This window comes from Haemorhous mexicanus, chromosome 21 (assembly GCF_027477595.1).
Source record: "Haemorhous mexicanus isolate bHaeMex1 chromosome 21, bHaeMex1.pri, whole genome shotgun sequence".
Taxonomy (NCBI): Eukaryota; Metazoa; Chordata; class Aves; order Passeriformes; family Fringillidae; genus Haemorhous; species Haemorhous mexicanus.
In genome coordinates, this window is record NC_082361.1 from 4,378,539 (window position 1) to 4,398,095 (window position 19,557).

At 43.9% G+C, this 19,557-nt stretch overlaps 1 protein-coding gene across 2 annotated transcripts in view; it reads left to right on the top strand.

The window, feature by feature from the left end:
* Positions 1-18,024, top strand: part of MED27 (mediator complex subunit 27) — an 85,851-nt gene extending 67,827 nt beyond the window's left edge. The window contains exons 6-8 of one of the 2 annotated variants that reach the window (XM_059865524.1): positions 7,932-7,973; positions 15,047-15,124; positions 17,581-18,024. In XM_059865524.1, coding sequence (XP_059721507.1) covers positions 7,932-7,973; positions 15,047-15,124; positions 17,581-17,715 — 255 coding nt within the window. In that variant the 3' untranslated portion in view covers positions 17,716-18,024. Of the gene's footprint in view, positions 1-1,336; positions 4,129-7,931; positions 7,974-15,046; positions 15,125-17,580 lie in introns of those variants that run through there. The other variant, XM_059865523.1, reaches the window with a different exon arrangement.
* Positions 18,025-19,557: the final 1,533 nt, after the last annotated feature.

Sequence of the window (19,557 nt, forward strand, 5' to 3'; positions counted from 1 at the left end):
CTGGGGCACTCACAAGGGGGGCTCTGGGGCACTCACAAGGGGGGCTCTGGGGCACTCATAAGGGGGGCACTGGGGCACTCACAAGGGGGGCCCTGGGGCACTCACAAGGTGGGGCACTGGGGCACTCACAGGGGGGGCACTGGGGCACTGACAAGGGGGGCCCTGGGGCACTCACAAGGGGGGCTCTGGGGCACTCACAAGGGGGGGCACTGGGGCACTCACAAGGGGGGCCCTGGGGCACTGACAAGGGGGGCTCTGGGGCACTGACAAGGGGGGCTCTGGGGCACTCACAAGGGGGGCCCTGGGGCACTCACAAGGTGGGGCCCTGGGGCACTCACAAGGGGGACCTGGGGCACTCACAAGGGGGGCACTGGGGCACTCACAAGGGGGACACTGGGGCACTCACAAGGGGGGCTCTGGGGCACTCACAAGGGGGGCCCTGGGGCACTCACAAGGTGGGGCCCTGGGGCACTCACAAGGGGGGCCCTGGGGCACTCACAAGGGGGGCCCTGGGGCACTCACAATGGGGGCACTGGGGCACTCACAGGGGGGGCACTGGGGCACTCACAAGGGGGGCACTGGGGCACTCACAAGGGGGGCCCTGGGGCACTCACAGGGGGGCACTGGGGCACTCACAAGGGGGGCTCTGGGGCACTCACAGGGGGGCTCTGGGGCACTCACAAGGGGGGCTCTGGGGCACTCACAGGGGGGCACTGGGGCACTCACAAGGGGGTGCTCTGGGGCACTCACATCCTCTGAAAAATCCCCTCTGTACGAGCCTCGGGGGTAGGATGGTTGGGACAGATGGAGATGAGAGATCTCTGCAGCCAGGTCGTGGAACTTGGGGTTATTGCAAAGGTCCTGGGCGCAGGGCCCTGCTGGGAGCTGCCAGCCACAGCTGGAGCAGTAAAGAGAGGGGTAAAGAGAGAGAAGACAAGAGCATGGTGAAAAGGATGAGAGAGTAAAAGAGGATGAGAGAGCGAAGTTCCCATTACAATACCATAAATCTTCTTCTGTGTTGAATATTCTAATTCTCACTAACCAATCTAGTACAAAATACAAATCCTATAGCATTTACATACAGCCTATTAGAATCATTACATTACCATATTGTGTTACATTTTAAACCCTAAAAACTCCTCTTTGGACCCCTTCTGCCAAGCCAGCAGGGTCTGCTCTGACCCTTGGAGCTGCCTGCAAGCAGAGGGTGTTGTTTCATCATTACCTTCAGCTGACCACACCACTGTTTTCCAGTTGTTCAGTAACTAAGGGATCTCAAAGCTGCTTTCATTTCAATCTTGCTTACAGTTTCCATATTCTCAAAATCTTTTGCCAGGCAATCATATTTATAAGGCTTTCCTGTTTCATCTTCCCCAACACCCTTTGCCCAGGATTTTTCTCCTGGGAAGCTGAGAAGCCTCAGAGAAAAAGGACAACAAATTCTTACCTCATTTTGCTTCTCCGGTGTTGTGCTCACATGTGGAATGTGTTTGGAGATTGTTTGCCACAGGTGATTGTTTTGTTGGTTTCTGCTGTGGGTTGTTTTTACTCTTTGGCAAATCAGTGCCAAGCTGTATTGGGACTCAGGAGAGAGTCACAAGTTTTTATTATTATCTTTTTAGCATTGTGAAAGTATCCTTTCTAAAGTATTCTTTAGTATAGTTTAGTATAGCATTCTTTAATATAATATAGTATCATAAAATAATAAATTAGCCTTCTGAGAACATGGAGTGAGATTCATCATTCCTGCCACGAGGGGCTCTGCAAATACAATAGGTCACAGCCTCTCCAGCAGCACTGCACTTCATTTCCATCTGTTTTCGTGGCAGAAAACTGGGATCCCACTGCAGGCACACTGGAAATGCAAAACTGGCACAAGACTCGGAATGTTTGCAGAATGTTCCAGTTTAAATCTGCCTTGTTTTGCTTGGGTTTTGCATCCCCAAATCTCTGAGTTCTTTCTAAGCTCTGAAGCCTTTGCTTGAATTTCTGATTTATCACCTTAGACCCCAGTTGCTGTGTTCCTAGTGTCTGCTGAGAAAACATTTTTGCAGTGTACCAGCACATCAAGAGCCCAAGGTTCAGCTTTCACTCTTCTGAGAGCCATTGAGAAACCTTGGCTGTTTTTTTGGCTTGATAAACACAACAGAGAGGATCATTGGTAGTTGCTCCTCAAGAATTTGCTTGCCAGCAGCAGCACATCTTGAACAGCAGCTACTACAGCAAGTGTTACCTGTTTCCACAAGTGATTTATTTTGTGAACAGCTCACCCTGCTTGAACCCTGTGCCTGCACACTCTCCATATGGCTCTCCTCAGCACATCAGGAGATGTTAACAGGACCTGATGGCCTTAGCTCAGCTCGGGTCTCTTTCCAGGCTGGAAGGGTCTCAGTTCCTGAGACAGCCACCAGGACTCTCCATTCCAGTAACAGCACTAAATACCTCCATGTTTCACACTGTCTCTCTGGAGCTTTCTCTTCTGCTTATGAAGCCTATTAAAATAAGAAGTTCATTATATCAAGATGAATATTTGGCACCCATAGGCCATGTTATAATGAGGTGAGATTTCCTTTCCTTTCAGAAGTGATAACTGTGTTTCAGCACACAGAAGCACGTTGTGTGCTGACCCAGAGTTCAGCAGCTCTGAGTCTGAACCTCTGTTCTCTGGGAAAGGCCAGGAGCTGAGCTGCTGAAGGAAATAGTGCAGCTCCATTTCCCAGGTGAGACATTCTTCCTCAAAGGGCGGAGGATTGGCCTAAGAAGTAGTAAAATAAAAATTGCTTCATTTTAATTTGCCTTTTTCAGATAGGCAGGTTTAAATACCAGTTTGCCGCAGAAGCAGCTGCTCTCTAGTCCCTGTATATTTGCATATAAATTCAGAGCTCCTGCAGCAGCCCCTCTTCACCCCAAGTTCTGCATGGAAGTGAAATGATGGTCTGCTGAGAGAGCACTGACAGTGTGTGATGGATTCCCATGTCACACTTCATTTGGGTGTGCTCGTTTTCTCTGATGAATCCAGTTTCCTTTGAAGCTCCCTTGAAATACAATAATGCTATATATGCTGAAAAGCTAAGTAAGGAGTTCCTTTCTGAAACTCAGCATCTGGCACTGGGATTCTGTTCAGCTCAAGGTGAACTCTCCTGGGAGCTGCACATTGTTCCTCTGCCATCGTTTGCTGCCAGGGGACAGCAGGCCTTGCCAAGGCCAGCTCTGGGCACGGGGCACTAACCTTTGCCTGCTGTCAGTGGGGAGCAGTTCTGCTCCTCCAGAGCATTGCTGTTAACACCTGGCTTATTTCTTGCTTTAAGCCAGTCTGCAGGGGAGTCTGTTCTCTGCTCATTTAGCTTTGTGTCCAACCCTGGGCTGTGTGACTGCTCCTGCAAGGCTGCACCAACCTGTGACCTTTACGTGGCACTTTGCTATTCCAGTGGGCATCCCAGAGATTTTGCAGACCTGAAGGTCTCTGTTTTAGGTATAAATAGGAACATTTCATTTGACTGAAGTAGAACTGGAGTTGGAGCCACTTAAATCATGAGCAAATTTGGCTTGGAAGATTAAATAAATGCGTAGTTTGCTAGTTTTGCCAACTGGAGCACATATTGACAAACAGTGAGCTCCTTTTTTTTTTTTTGTCACTAATTAACTACTCTGGTAATTGGAGAATAAGAATTAAGATTGTGCTCTCACAGTGATTTGCTTTCCTTATTGTGCCTGCTGGGAATGAGCGATTGCAGTCAGTTAGGAAGAGAGTCCATTGCAATTCCTTCCCTGTCACAACAGATGCTGTTGGGAAGGTACTTCAGTCAGGCTTCTACACCATTCTGGCTTCTCAGTTGCTAGCCTGATAGCATGAAAAATGCACCAGCATTAAGGAGACACACACAAAAAAAGTAAGAAAAAGATCAGTGAGTATCATCCTTATTAAATAACAGAAATATGGAGAACCCTCAGGAACACAGTAGGCGGTGATAATTTTTCCAGGGAGCAGTTTACACAGTCATTGTTGATTTGGGACTTAGCTTATGTATTCCTAGGAAACATTTAATATTTGTAAACAACAGGGAGATGAGGAATTAGGTGCTAACATGCAATATGGCAATGCTGAAGTGCCTCTTTTCTGTAAGGCAAGCTGAAGAAGGGACACTGGATAAATCTTCTTTGCACTTAAATAACTGGATGAGAGGGTCTGTTGAATCACCCTCCAAACTGCACACATTGGAAAGGCCTTTAAGAACAAAAAGTGAAATTCAGTGGAAGAAGACTTCTTACAAGTAGAGAGGGGTTTGGGGCAACCAGATGTATTCTGTGGTATTTAAAAAAGGAATACTGGTCATCACTGGGAGACTGGTCACACAGACACTAAATGAGAAATGGACTGTGCATAGAAGAGGCCAAAGATTTCCCCTCTGATCAGAGCAGTCATCATTTGTTACTGAAAATACACTGGTTTTTAGCAAATTCTGCATTGCTGGGAAGATAAAAGGAAGAGACAAGTGCAAACAGCAGAGCTGTTGAGACTCCTCTGGTCCTTCAGTCAAGTCCAGCCAAAAAACCCCAAATCTGGGTTTTCTCCTGGTTGTGGAGCTGCTCAGTGACACACCAGCAGTTACCCAGGAAAGCTGACATTGCATTTTCCAGGTTGCTTTATCTTGCTGTGTGCTCACACATTGAGCTGAGCAGGTTGACAGGTGCTTACATGAGAGCCCCACGTGGTCTCTGCTGAATTCTCCCTAAATTGGGTTCTCCCTCTTACACATTTAAATACTTTCAAAATTAGGGGAAAGAGCAGAAGTTTTAAGCTTGCAGTGAGTAAAACAAGACCAGCCATTCTGGGGGTTTATTTTCAAGCTTTGCTTATACAGACAGAATCATTGCATTTCTTAAGTGCCTCGTGTACCTCTCTTGAATTATTCACAGACCCTGCAGAATGTCTTTGCCAAGCTGCCAGCTGCATAACTTGGACATTTTTGGTGCCACTTTGCAAAAACAATAAGTGAGATCTGGCAGGCTCTGACATGTCGTGGGTGCTGGACCCGCTCACAGTTGCTGTTGCTCACCATCCTAACCCTTCATGTCCACCACAGACTGATGCATTTTAATTACCCTCATGATTTTAGTGGTGGCACAGTGCCACCCTTAATTTCAGACTGTGACATGCTTGTTGTGCATTGAAATTTAACCATGGATGGTAATTAATTACTAGTGTTTTCCTGATTCCTGACTAAATGAAGCTTTGCAACTCATCTTCACAGGGCAGCTGAGTCATCGGTCTGCCAACAAAAAAATCAAATGGGGATTTTTCTGGCATGAAAATACCATGCTTTTCTTGGGATGCAGAGACCAAGAACCACCTTGACAGGGCATATGGGCACTGGCCAAATTCCTCTTTTGCATCCCTTCGACTTAACTAAAGAAACATAAGTGTCTCTGTTGAATTCTCATGTTCAGGAACTTGGGTTATGTTCATGCTCTGGCTTCATTAATTACCCCATATCAATAAGAAAAGGCAGCTTTTAGCCTCCTAGCGTAAGAGAGGAGAAGAAATAGTACTATCAAAGGAAAGCTTCAAAGACAGGCAGAGCTGTCTCTGGGGTAATTTCTGATCCCTGCATTCTCACCACTTCAAAGCTGGCTGTGTGTGTGTTTGGGTGAAGGGGGGGTTGAATCTGATTTCTCTAATAAGTGTTGGCACCGGACCTGTTTGATATGGGATGCAGGGAACATTCTGGTTTGTTATCGCCTTTGAAATCGCTCCGCGACCTTCAGCAAACGGCCTCTTGTTCCAGCTGCTGGGGCTGGCTGGGGAGAGGGGCACTGGGGAGAGAAAGCCCCTGTTTAATTCACATGCAGAGGATGCCCTGAAATTGTGCTTTCAGCAGTTTTTTAGTTACAAATGTGTGTCTTGATTGAAAGTGAAAAGTTGAAGAATAATAGACCTATAACGATGCATTCTTTAATCTGCCTCTGCCTTAATCCTCAATTTCAGGGGGGAAAGGTGGGCACTCATTTAGGATGTATGCATGGAGCAGGGGCTAGTGGCTTTTTCTTTCTTTCTTTTTTCTTTCTTCCTTTTTTAACATGGATAACATCAGGTCTGTAAGACAGGCATTCATTACTTTTTCAGCTTTCCCATCTCCATGCCAACTAATGAACATTCAGAACCTGTTGGGCTCATCTTAAAGCAGCATCTGAAGTGGACTTTTTTTTTGAGCCTAACTAGAGAGGATCACATACTTGGTTTGATCACTGGAAATTAGCAAACCATCTATACATTCCAATTACAGCAACTCTGCAGTCAAAGAAAAGCTGTAAATTACATTAAAACAGGGTTTGTTTTTTTTTTAATATACATTAATTTTTTATTTTCAAATGTTGGCCTTTCTAATCTGGAAGTGCAGTGCTGCCTTCCCAGCAGGCAGAGGTGGGATAATAAATCAAGCCTGGGTCAAGGTCTGGGCTGCACCCTGAGTGCTGGTGTTCACAAAGGTTCTTGATCTGACCCCAAGAGCCAGGAAATGTTACCAGGTTTGCAGGGAGGTGCCTCAGGGTACTCCTGTCTCCATCCAGCCTGGAGAAGGCATTGGGACATGAACTGCCTTTTGTCTCAGGGCAAGGTCAGCAGTGCTGAGCCGTGAAAAATCGATCCTGGAGCGGCTTCTGAAGCTTTAGCATCACGTCCTGTCCCCTCTGAGCACTGGGGACTCAGGAGTCACTGCTGGGCAGGATTTGGACATGGGCCACTTCACACTGCTGCTCCTAAAAGAGTGAGAGCTTTTAGCATTCTGACCATTTTTAGCATGGTGAATTAATCACTTGGAGTCAGCATCCTTCCCTGTCGCTTCCCTCACCTCCCTCTAATGTGTTTTACTCACTTCACATGACTTCCTTCATTCCAGACTCTCTTTGTGCCTTTGGAGAGTTGTGCTGTCAGTTGGAATGCATGGGCACCTAAGGCAGAACTGAAATCATCAGTTGTACCAGGAAAAGAGAGAACCCCCCTTGTGAGAACACGTGTCCAGCCCTGCTATCAGGCACTAGAGGAGCTACCCCTGCTTCATAAATTCACTCAGAAGTTCTTCTGTCTAGACTAAGATCCCTGAGATTAATGCTTTATCAAACACCTTTCCTGTGACAAGTTCTGTGCATACAGAATTGTTGAGTACACTGGGATCTGTTGGAAAAAAGTGATTTGCAAGTCTGGGATTGATGGAAGCTCCTCTTGTTTTTCCCTGCTGCTTTTCCTTGACAGAGTCTGAGATGTTCCACAGGGCTGGCTGAGAGAGCACTGACGTGTCAGTAGGAATTGTTAAACACCAGAGCCACTGGGCTAAGAAACCTTCAATTTCAATTTTGTTCTCTTAGTTTGTGTGTAGCTGAGTACATGTTTAAGTCATGGATGCATGCAGTTATCTCCAACCTTAAATCTCTCTTAGTGTGATTTTTGTCTGCAAATGTAAATGCAGTTTCCTGAGGGATGTTTTATTTAGCCCCAGCAGACCCAAAGCTTTGGCTTAATTCAGCTAAACGCTCTTTGTGTCGTTTGTAACCGAATCACTTATTCAACACAAGACAAGCATAAACTTAATAAAAATGCCCTCATTTTAGAAACACACTCAAGCTGATGAATATTTGCATAGATCAGCCACAGCCCCATACAAATGAAGATTTTGCTTTTTTAAAGAGAACTCATTAATTCAACAGGTCTCGTATGTATAATTTTATTTCTGAAACTCTGCTGAACTATGTTCATTCTTCATTGCAATACAAAGGAAATCTCATGTTATTAATTCCCTTTCTTGGATTGCAACAGGTGAGGGCAAGGGGTCAGAGGAGTGAACTCAGAGATGCATCTTTGTTGATCCATTTTCTCTCCAAAGCTGCTTCTTTATCTGTAGTAATATATAACTTTTTTCTTTTTTTCCCTATTGTAGCTTGACATATGGTCTAAATCCAACTATCAAGTTTTTCAGAAGGTAAGTCTCACATCATTTCTCTCTACCTAAGACACATATGTGGAATTGATTTTAAATATCTGGGGCCTTATGTTAAATAATTCAGAATTTATTCTTTGTCATCACAACTTGCAAATAGCAAACAATAATCTGTAATGATGGAAAACTGTGAGTAGAAAAGAAGATCACTTCTAGTGTTATTTAATTTGGATTTATTTCCCATCACCGTTCCAGTCCATGGTTTGGAATAGGAAATCAGAGATTATACGACACTAGTCTTAAAATTTCATGAGAAATCAGTTTAAATCTTTTAGGGGAGAAAGGACTGTTACAGGTTCATTTGGATTTTGCTTTGTTGTTTTCATTGGGCTTGGTTCCCTCACATTCCTGGGAGCTCGAGTTTAGTGGAACCCCCTTTCCAAAATGAGTTTGGAAATATTTTCCATGGCATTATTTTTGCCTGCCCTTCTTCCCATGATGGTGTAAGCCAGAGGAGGGATTTACTGGAATGAATGTTGTGCCATAAAGTAAGAGAAGCCCGATGAGAGAACGGCAGCAATAAAAATAAAACTGCTAAGAAGGTTAAAGTGTATTTTAGAAAGATCTATATCTTGCTATTTTCCAGGAAGTGAAGATTTCTCTTTGAAGGCCTCTTGTCAGAATGCTGTCAGTTCAGATTGATCCAAGCTTAAATTCCAGTTTCCCTCCCCTCAAGCCCCAGTTCAAGGAGCTGGAGCCTCCAGCTGCTGCTCTGGCTCCTTTCATCCTCCTTTGGAGTTTGTGAAGCAAATGGGGGTCAGGGACTCGAAAGGGCTTAAAAACAGGGGTCAAAACTCTGGCATCTTGGCTGTGCTTGTGCAGCTCCCTTCCAAGATTTCAGAGGCAGTCAGGAGGGGAGGATGTTGACCTGGGATGGTACCCTGCTGCAGATCAAAGGACAGCTTTTGGGGAGCTTGGTTGCTCTCCCTTCACTGCCTGGCATTAAAGTGAATTTTTGCTGCAGTTGATTCTTTACCCCGGAGATTAGTGGTTGAAATATTCTTTCTATTTTAGCATCAAGTAGGGTAATAGAGCAGGAAGTAAAACAGCATTTGTTTATCAGCCTGCTTTAAAGTGATTTTCTTGCAGTGGAATAAATGTAAGGTTCTGGAATGACCTGCATCATCTCGATTTCCCAGTGTGTGTGTTTGGTTGTACACTCGTTTGGGCATAAAATTGTCCTCCTGGATGTTTTTGTTCAGAATAACTTGAAAGGGCAAAGTCATATTGCTGAAATTTGTGTTAAATGATAATAAATAATCAGGTTTTGATGATATAATTGTCTACAGCAAGATAACAGAGTTCAGTAAATGTCCAGTTTGCTTAGATGTCCACGTTAAAGACTCAGGGTGCATAAATAAGTGGAATAAATTTCCCTTCATGTCCAGGTGATGCTTTCAGAGCAGAAGCTGGAAGAGATCAGTTAGAAAACATAAATACCCCTCTTCCTGCTGCCTCTGTGGCTGCAGTATGGATAAGTGAGAATCTTTGTTCTCTTCCTTAGTTCCTGTTGTCCAGTTTTCTCTTGAAAAGTAACAAATTATTCATATTTACCAAAAAATAAAAACCAACCCAGAAAGACTTCAGGGAAAGGGTGTTCTGTAACAGCTGAACAACTGTCTGAAGGGGGGTGTTATAGTAGTTTTATAGATTTTGTTGCTGGCTCTGTCACTGTGTTACCTTGGACAGCTTCACCTCTCTTTGGCTGAGTTTCTCATCCCTCAGGCTGGGGTAATATTTGCTGACTTCACAGGAGCTCTCACTGAATTGGTTGCATAGAGCTCTCAGATTCTTGCCTGAGAAATGTGATAAAAATGGAAGGTGATGGCAGCTTCTGATCAATAGGTGGTGTAGATTGAGCTGATAGTTGAAGAAGTTAAGGCTGAGACCCACGTCAAGTTTTCAAACAGGTGACAGAAAGTGCTGTGGTGCAGCATAGTAAATTCTCTGTGGTGCAGTGCTTGGTTTGATTTCCTCTTTATTCTCTAAAGCTGCACTTGTGTCTGTTTGTAATACCCAGGAGAAATGATTTAGGAGTAGCAAAATGAAGGAGAGAGATAAAATAGTGTTAGAGAAACTATTACACTCTGTTAGCAGGGTAGGATCTGTACTGCAGGATTTTCTGAACAAATGTTTTCATGCCACTAAAAAATCATGAGTAAATGTGTCAGAGCACATCTGAATGTTCTTGAAATGTGTTTCTCATGGCAATCACCAGTATGGCAATGTGGAAGAAGGAAAAATAGGGATGAGTAACTGCTGCCCCCGTGGAGGAGGCTGGGCAGCCCTTTCTGCTGCCTTTAAATGTACAGAAGGACAGGGCTGTTCTTCTTTAAAACCCCAGCCAAGTTCCCAAAATCTGTCTTCAATGATAATACAAATAAAACATCTGGAGCTCCCCAGATCCCTGCCTGGGGGAGCTGCAGTCCTGTCAGATCCTCACAGGGTTGCAGCACGACTTTGTAGGACCAGAGACCTCTGATCTTCAATCCAACCCTGTCAAACCAAGCTAAATTTGTCCTGACTTTTTGTTTGCAAACATTGGCTGTGTCAGCAAGGCTTTTCTCTCTCCTTCTTATTAGGCAGGGGACCCTGGGTGTGTGTGATTTGATGGGGGCCAGCTCCTGGAGGGCCATTTCTGTTCCAGTGTACACTCATTTTCCCAGTTCCCTGGAGACTTCCTGAATCTGCTCCTGGGGTGAACAAATCTTACAGGCACTGAAGGCACCAGCAGGGTTAGATCCAGAGAATGGAGCTGGGAAATAAGAGAGGGGAATGCTGAAAGGGCAGAAGCACAAGGAGCAAAGAAAAGGTTTTTCAGGCTTCCATGTTGGTGTGACATTTAAACTCCACAGGAGCAGCAAATGTTTTCATCTTAAACCTCCTAATTTTAACACCTCGTGCCTCTTGATCCACTGAAGCAAGAGGAGGAATAAAACAGGAAATAAGGAAAGATTTTGAGGCTTAAATCCTGGTATACATGAAAGCTGCATAATTCCAGTCATTGTGCAGAGGGTTCAAAATTCTAATTGTAAAGAATGGTGCAATGTTCATAACTTTGCATTCAGAAAAAGAGGGAAGAACAGAATTTTGGAGCTGCTGTGAGGGGATCAAACTGGGAGATGGTGTCAAACAGCTGCTCAGTTAAGAGCAGCATAGCTGGTGTTGCTGGGTACTCTGAGGAGGCTGGCTGTTTAAATCATATACAAAAGCTTTAAACCCATATATTTCATTCTGATCTCAGAGTCCCATCCTTATTTTCACCTAAACAGTCTCACCAGTTCTAGCAATGCCACAAACTGGTTGTGTTTTTGCTTGATCTGCTTCTCCCCAAAGCAGATTTTCACTGGAACTTGGAGAAGCTGTTTGTGAGCCCTGTGATCCCAAAGTGCTGGCATTTCCACCAGCACAAGGGCACATAAGTATTGTAATGTATGAAGATGTATTCTTGTCAATAATCTCTGAGTGAGATCACATGCAGGATGAATGCATGCATGAGACAAAGCGTGGGCTGTGCTGCTGCTGCTGCTCCAGGAGAGGAGCTGGGCTGCTCCAGGGTCACCTGCACGGCTGCTCCTGGGCAGGGTCAGCCCCTGGCTCTCCTCAAAGACCTCCTTGAGTGAAATAAAACCTCTGGGACCCAGTCCAAATAAGCAGTACAAGCAAAATAATGAGTAAACACTGCGAGCTCTGAAAACAACTGATAAATCCTGTGTTTCAGAGGAGTGTGGTTTTCCTGAACTAGGAGTGGGGAAGGGTGTGGAGAGATTTGTGTGAGTTCCTCAGTGCCTGTTCCATCCATCATCCTTCCCAGCACCTCTCAGGCACCACGTCCTGTGCTCCACATTCCCTCCAGAGAGACTCAGATGTGTTCCTGGAGAGAAGATTGAGTAATGGGAATCCTTGGAAATGAACAAAGGCATTTGTGCAGTTTTCCACGCTGTAAAAGATCTAAACACTAATAAAATATCTTCCTTTTTTTTCTTTCCCTCAGTGCTGTGATCAGCCTTCACAGCTCATTGCTACAGGCTGCTGTTAAGGCCATGAACTTACAAGGGTTTGGAAAAAAAAAATTAAAAACCTTTCAGGGGATTTAAAGAATCCCTTTATATTAGATGGAGTTGTCAGTGCCATGCTTGAGGAGATAAACCAGTAAGTGGCAAGGAAAGTTGTGGCTCTTAAAGGAAGTTCTGCACTCACTTTTGAGAAGGATATTTGCTGGCAGTGAGATGGAATACATGGGGAGAGGGAGAGCTTTTATAATTCAGTCATGTGATGGTTTTTGTTAGGCCAGGTGTAGCTGCATTCACGTGGTCTGAGGTGGAGCAAAGCTGTGCCTTAGGTCTTTGCTTCTGTGCTGCTTTTCCCAGTGACAGGAAGCACTTGCTCAGCCTTCTCCACCTGTAAATTGTATAATTTAATTTTTTAATGGATTTTCCAGCTTTGGGAATGCTGTATGACTAACCAGTGTCATCAAAGCCCAATAAAGCCATTTTTGGATGTGTCACCTTCGGAAAACTCACTACTGTTCCAACTACAACTCTTCCTGTGAAAAATTGAGACTTTTTGCCAAATCTGTTTTTTCCATATCACTGAAGTCTCTTTTCCTCAGTTTCCAAGGGTTTAGTTAAACAATGGCTATTTTATTCAGCAGAATTTTGCTGCAGGAGATTGCCTTGTTTTTCCTTTTTTTTTAGACAAGAAACACAAGTGCTTTTCAATAGATGAATTGTGAAATATTGAGCTCTTCTGCAAGATCTCTTGAAAATCCATTTCAAGGTCCAGAGCAGAGCTATCCCAATCGATGTGTGCTACCCTGAATATGCTTCCCTATAAAAAAAAAGTAGAGAAATTAGAAAGTGACTGATAACTTAGACAGCAACAGGTAAGGCACAACGATAAAAGTGGAGTTAATAAAATAAAACCCTGAGATGTACAAAATATCATCCTACACCCAGAATAAATTAGTTTCTGATTCCAGCTTGGCTGGAAGAAAAAGTGTGTCCCTTAAGTGAGCTGGCACATCCACAGCTTGTTTTGCTTTGCTTTGGTGTGAAATTGTATTGCCATTAGGAAAGCTGGGTATTGATCTTTTGGGATTTTTTCTTCTTTCCCCCCTCCTCTTTTTTTTCCTTTTTCCTCTTCATTTTTAATCTTCATCAGTTTGTGTTTTCTCTCATTTTCTGTTATCTTGGGGGGGTTAAATTCTCCCTCACTCCCACGCCCTGGGCAGTTTATCCATGGCCCAGCTCTTTCCTCTTTGACATCACGTTCTTTGCTGGGTTGGGAAGGGGTGGGGAGTCATTCCTTTACTTTTCTTCCTCAAGTCTGACACCCACTTTGATCTTTTTTAGCTATCAGCTCTTGCTTAGGGTAGAAATTGCCTTCTTTTCGTGCAGAAGGCATTATTAGTGTTCCAGCAATGCTGGGATGGCTTTCATCTCCCCGAGGAATCTCATTATCTTTACATTACAATAGCAACAGCATATGGGCAACTTTGCCAAAGTGGCCAGTCAATTTAAATTTGTTAATAGCAGTATTTTTTAAGCAACTTTCTTCAGTGCCAAGAGAAAATAACTTTGTTGTTCAGGAGGGGAAAAAAAACCAAACCACAGTTTGTTAGAAGTAGAAATACAGCAGAAGGAGAACGGCTGCTCATAAATATCTTCAGAACTTCCTATTCTTTGACATGTCTGCTACTATCCTCTAAAAGCACCATCTCAAAAAAAAAAAAATTCAGATTGGGGTGGGGCTTCTGAGCACTGCATGAGATGTGTTTAAAAGCAGTGGCTGGTTTGAGTTATGCTGTGCTATTAATGCACAGTTCATCACATCATTTCTCATATTTATTTTTACATGGTAACACGGAAATGGCTAAAATGGGCCAAGGTCCTTTTTGGGAATATTTTTGCAAACTCACCAGAATGTGCAAAGTCCTGAAAGTTTTGCCTTGCAAATGTCAGAATCACATGTGAGTCCCTGCTCACGCTGAGGGAGCTGGGTGTGTGAGAATGATGGGGAGCAGATCCTGGGTCTGAAATAGCAGGAAAGCTCAGAACTGGATTCAGACAGGCTGATGTGATGGAGAGCTCTGTGGAGGAAGTTTGTATGGTGTGAATGAGAGCCTGGCTATACATGGATTTATTCAGGAATATATCTTGGGCAAAACCACCTCCCTGAATAGCTTCAAGCATGAGCCTCTCTTGTCTCCAGTGAAACTTGGAGTGCTCCAACTCCCATTGCTGAATTGGACTTAACTGCAAATGGGGAGCAACTGGGAATAGCAGTGGGAAGTTCAGTTCTCACTTCCTCTTATTCAAACTTTGCTATAGTCTCTAGACTGGCCCTGAGAAGAGCTCCACTCCCCCATGCCAGAACTAGAAAATACAATTTAATCACCCTCTATGAAGTCATGTATTTTGTTGGAAGCTTTGACATTACTGATGAGGACCATTGAGATTCACAAGCTGAAATTTGTGAAAGAGCTCTTGTGGTTGTGATGTTGTTTTGAATTCTTTATTGTCCAGCATAAAGAGTTTTTCCAATAATTTCTTGCATTGAGCATGGAATTTCTAGGAAGCAGTAAGCTGTTGACTGTGCTGATAACAGCTGACAGGCTGAATACTGCTAGAAAATTGTATCATAACTGTCAGAAACTGCCCCTTCCAGAATAATTTAAAAAATGGTAGCTATTAAAAAAAAAATCTGTCAGCATTGGTTAGTTTTCCTGATTTTTCTTTAATTGTTCTTGTTATTATAAATACACATTTTATATGTATTGTGCCCATGTGCAATTCCCAGATGTGTGATCTTGCTATGGCTCTGTCTGGGAAATAAAAAGCTTTTTATCAGAAATCTTTTAGTAATGCAAGTATTTATAAACCATAATCATATTAATTGATTCCTGATGTCAGAGGAAATGAAACTGAGTAATCCTTGTACTCCCTGGTTTGCTCCCTCCCCGTGGAATTCATCGTTTTCCTGCAGGCTAACACTGCTTTGTGTGAAATGGAGAGTGAATAAAGGAATTTTCTTTCTCCTTTGGTCTGATGCAGGTGACAGATCATGCAACCACTGCCCTGCTGCACTACCAGCTGCCCCAGATGCCAGATGTGGTGGTCAGGTCTTTCATGGTAAGTCTGTTGGAAAACAACTTTTTCCAGCCCAGTTTGAGTGTGTTTGCAGTGAGTGACATCAGGCAGTTCTGCTGCACTTGGAATTTCCCCAGAGACTGGGATTCTTTGTGTCTCCTACCTGGACAGGGATGAAGAGCCCATCCCCATTTCCCTGAGGGAATTGGTGTTGGAAAACTGAGCTGGGAATGGTTCTTCTGTCCAGGTCTCAGCATTGGCCTGGTGACTCCTGTCTGCAAAGCTCTGGGTCATCTGTCAGAACAGGAGGAAAAACTCCCACAGCCAAACTCTGTCCTTTGGCCCAGCCCTTGGACAGTTCCTACTCTGCAAGTTCTGGATGTACAAAATCTGCTCCACTGGCAGTTCCCTGGTAGGAGGAAATTGGAATTCCCAGTGCTGGTAATCCAGCTGAGGAGCTTGCCCAGGATGGGAAGTGATGGGCATTATTTACAGAAGGTTCCATTTTATATCCAAACTTTGTTCCTGTGGAGCTGTGTGTACTCACCCAGCTCAGCAGCAGGTGTTTGGAGAAGAAGGAAACACTGGAGTATTCAGATCTTCTCTTGCTGAATCAAATTAATCCAGTCCAATTCTACCTTGATGTACAGATTTAAGTTTATCCCCTTTAGTTCTTTTTGTATTTAGAATCCTATTTGTGAAATAAACTTGCATAAGAAGCAGCCGTGTTAATCAGAGGGTGAATACAAGGAATTAAGATTCAGAATTCCTTCTACCAAGATGAATTTTGGCAGTGGAGGCTCTTGCTGTTCCCTCTGCTACAGTCAGAGGAGGATTTGGGGAGAGATTTTCTTTACAATTCAGACCTTTTCCTCCACTTCCTTCCTTAATTTGCCCCTTCACCTGGAGCAATACAGCTGAGACTTTGGCAAACATAAACCTCATTTTGCCATTCAATGTCTTTAGGAGTATTTAGCACCAGTTCTTTTACATCCTTAATTTCCAGTGTGTAATTTCAGAGCAGTCAGGCTCTCCTCCCTGCTGTGCTGGATTGGTTATTTAATAAAAAGGCCTCTAAGATGAGAGATTTGCAAGGTGCATCTTAAAATAATAGGTTTTGAAAGGTGAGAGCAACCATTACTGGTCAGATCCATGTTCAACATGGTCCTGAAAATGAATGTTGAGTAGAACAAGTGGTTTGTGTGAGCCAAGGCCCTGCTGTATTGATCAGAGAAAACACCAAAGCTTCCAGCAAAGCAAAACCAGCACAAGTGTCAATATGTTGGGCCTTTCAGCTGTCACTTGTGCAATCCTCATCATGACAGGATCTTCTGGAGCCCTAATTTTCTGATGGGAATGAAGAACCCATTCCTTTCTTTTCTGTCAACACATGTCTCAAGTGCACAATTTAACTTTATTTACCTATTTTTGTATTATGGCTCAGAAAATTGGATTTCTCCATGGTGCAAGCAAAGCCCATCCCAGCTGAAGTAAATAACAGCAATTTACTTGTAGAGTTGTGCTGCCCTTGTGCCCATATTTACTGCTCAACCCAGACAAGATCTAGTTCTTCTGGAGGAGAATTATTGACAGCCCAAGGTTTGGTTGCTATAGAGAAGACTCTGATGAAGATGGAAGGATTTGTTTCAATAAACTCAGCTGACCTCTTCTTTAGAGAACAATTTTCTCTTATCGATGTAATTCAGTAGGACTTTAAATGACAAGATTCATGTGCATCCTTCACAGTATAAATCTGCTGGTCTAGGGCTTTTTTAGTTGTGTATCTCCTTGAGTGGGGAATTGGGTTATGCAATGCTCATTGCTGCATGTGATGATGAGAACAACCCATTTCACAGGCAGGAACTTTGTGAAGGAACATCTGAACTTACCCTGTGTTGTTCAGCACTACTGGCCTTTTATTTATTTTCTATATATGTAGTCATCAGTGGAATCAGGTTTAAAATGGCTCAGTATTTTTATGACCAGCAAGTATTGATCCTGAAATCACATTAGAGAGGAAGTTCATTAGCTGGATGTGGGAGTCCTTCTGTCTTCAGCTCTGGAGAGCCCAGCCTGCAGTGGGAGTGCAGCAGGGGGTGATGGATGGTCATGGCAAGAGACAAACCAATACTCAGCTGGAGAAGGCACCACCAGGAGGAACAATTATATCCCAGGAGAAATGTGAGGTGTTGGAGCACTCACCTCCCCTCACAGTTCTGGAGCTGCAAATACCTCCTGCTCCCAGGGCAGGAGTTTCTATTAATGAATTTGCTTAAGTGACTAAAAAAGAGATGATTAGATGATTAATAAAGTGGGAATTCAGCTCTACAGTGACCTTGTAATCTTCAGTGTGCTTGTGTTTATAAAATCACCCTGCACCTCACTGGGGCCTGGCCACAGCACATCCTCTGTCCTTGCTGCTCCTGTTTGACAAGAATCATGACAAAGGGGAACATCCACATCCAGTTTTCTTAAATTTCTCTCCCTTTTCCTTTCAGACCTGGTTAAGGAGTTACATAAAGCTGTTCCAGGCTCCGTGCCAGCGCTGTGGGAAGTTCCTGCAGGATGGCCTGCCACCCACGTGGAGGGACTTCCGCACCCTCGAGGCTTTCCACGACACCTGCAGGCAGTAGGAGCCCAGAGCAGTCAGCACTGGGGCTCTGGGACAGCACTGGGGCTCCACTCTGAACCTCCCTGTCCTGAGCAGTGAGGTTGCACTGAAGCATTTGGCTCTGGAGCAGCCATCTGTGAGGCACATGTGAGACTGATCCATCTTGGAGGAGAAGCTGTGTGATCTGAAATGATCTGCTGGGAAGGTCTGGCAGTAATTATCAGTACTCCAAACTTTAATGAAAATATTCATTGTACAGTTTGAGTTTTGTGACAGAATTTGCAATGCTGAGGACTTTTATAAGCTTGAAATAAATTTTGTATTCTCAAGATTTGTGCTGTTTGTTTCGTTGTTTGGTCAGCAAAACCTTTGGGTTTGGTGTGGATTTTTCAGTGCTGCTCTTTTCTTTAGGAAAACTGGAAATATTTAAATGTGCTGAAATGTTGGGGGGGGAATTGTTGCAAGGCTGCTTATCTGAGTGCTGGGCTATTTTTGTGGAAGAGCAGATTATGGCATTGATTAAACATGGAATTTCAAAGGCATGTGGCAGCTTGGAAGATGCAGTGTAACTTTCTGAGGCGGGGGGGAAACAGATGTTTCCCTTTACTGAAACTGTAATGAGAAATGTTAACAAAATCTGCATGTATTAAGTGGTTAGAAAACGTGTGATGAGCAGTGACAGTCGTGTTCTACAACTGAAATAATTCAGCCCTAAAGCAGTTTCTGCAGCTCAGATATCCAGCGTGTTTCCTAAATGATTTAAAATGTACATGGAACACGCTGCAGAAGAGCAGCATCCCTCCCAGCAATCCCTGAGCTTGGAAGGGATGGGAGAGTTCCATCCTGTGAGCCTTGGCTGGTTTTCCTTTCCCCAGACACAGGGAAAGGTCCCTGCTCCTGTCCCAGCCCTGGGGTGTCGTGGGTGAAGTCTCTCCTGGTATTTTGCTGACTTCACACCTCCTGTGTCACCCCTGACAGCCAATTTGATTAATTCCACTCTCATTCCCACCTTTTGCTGCTACAAACCACAAAGGCTTCAGTAATCAGCTGATCTGGGAGCTGGGAAGGGGAGCTCTGGAGGACCCTTGTCACTCCATTAAGTGTCAAATAAATTGACAGCGCTGCAGAGTAATTTTTGAGGTTCCTTCTGCCTTTGGACAAGCCTCTGTTGCAGGACTGGCTGGAATGAAAGAGAGAGAAATTGAAAGAAAATGCATGTTTATGACTGTGCATGACATGTTTATGACAACATTGTGTGTGAAGGATGAGAGCGTGTGTTTCAGGATGTTAATGATGAGATCTAATTTTTTTTTTCCATATTATTATTAATAACAACATTCCCAGTCACCAAACAGAAGAATTAACCATAGCAGTGGGATAATGGCCATTTCAAACCCAGCTGCAGTTGGATTACCTAATGAAAACTTTTGGTGCTGTTATTTGACCCAAGCAGCCTTCTCAGTCCAAAGATCAGCCAAGACAGAACAACGTTTGCATCTTGGATGAGCCTGAGCCTTGGAAATAATCAGCCCCACTCTCCATCCTGCTCCTGTGCTAATTAGAAGGCCTGGCTTTCTGATAGCATAAGCATTTTTTTTTTGTTACTATAAAGGTCATAATATGATATCCAACCTGCTTTAGGCACTGCTGGCTGCTCCCTTCTGTTTATGCTTAAATAATGGTGTAGAAAGCAAATCCTGAGGTTCACAAAAGTACCGTGTGTGGAATCGTGTCGTGGCATTTGGAGATAATTAGTTGCAGAAAACAGCGTTGTCCAAGTCTGTTAATTGAGCCTGAAATTTTAAACCTTTTACTGGGGAGTCTGATGGAGAGTCACACAATTCACTGTAAGTACCTCAGTACA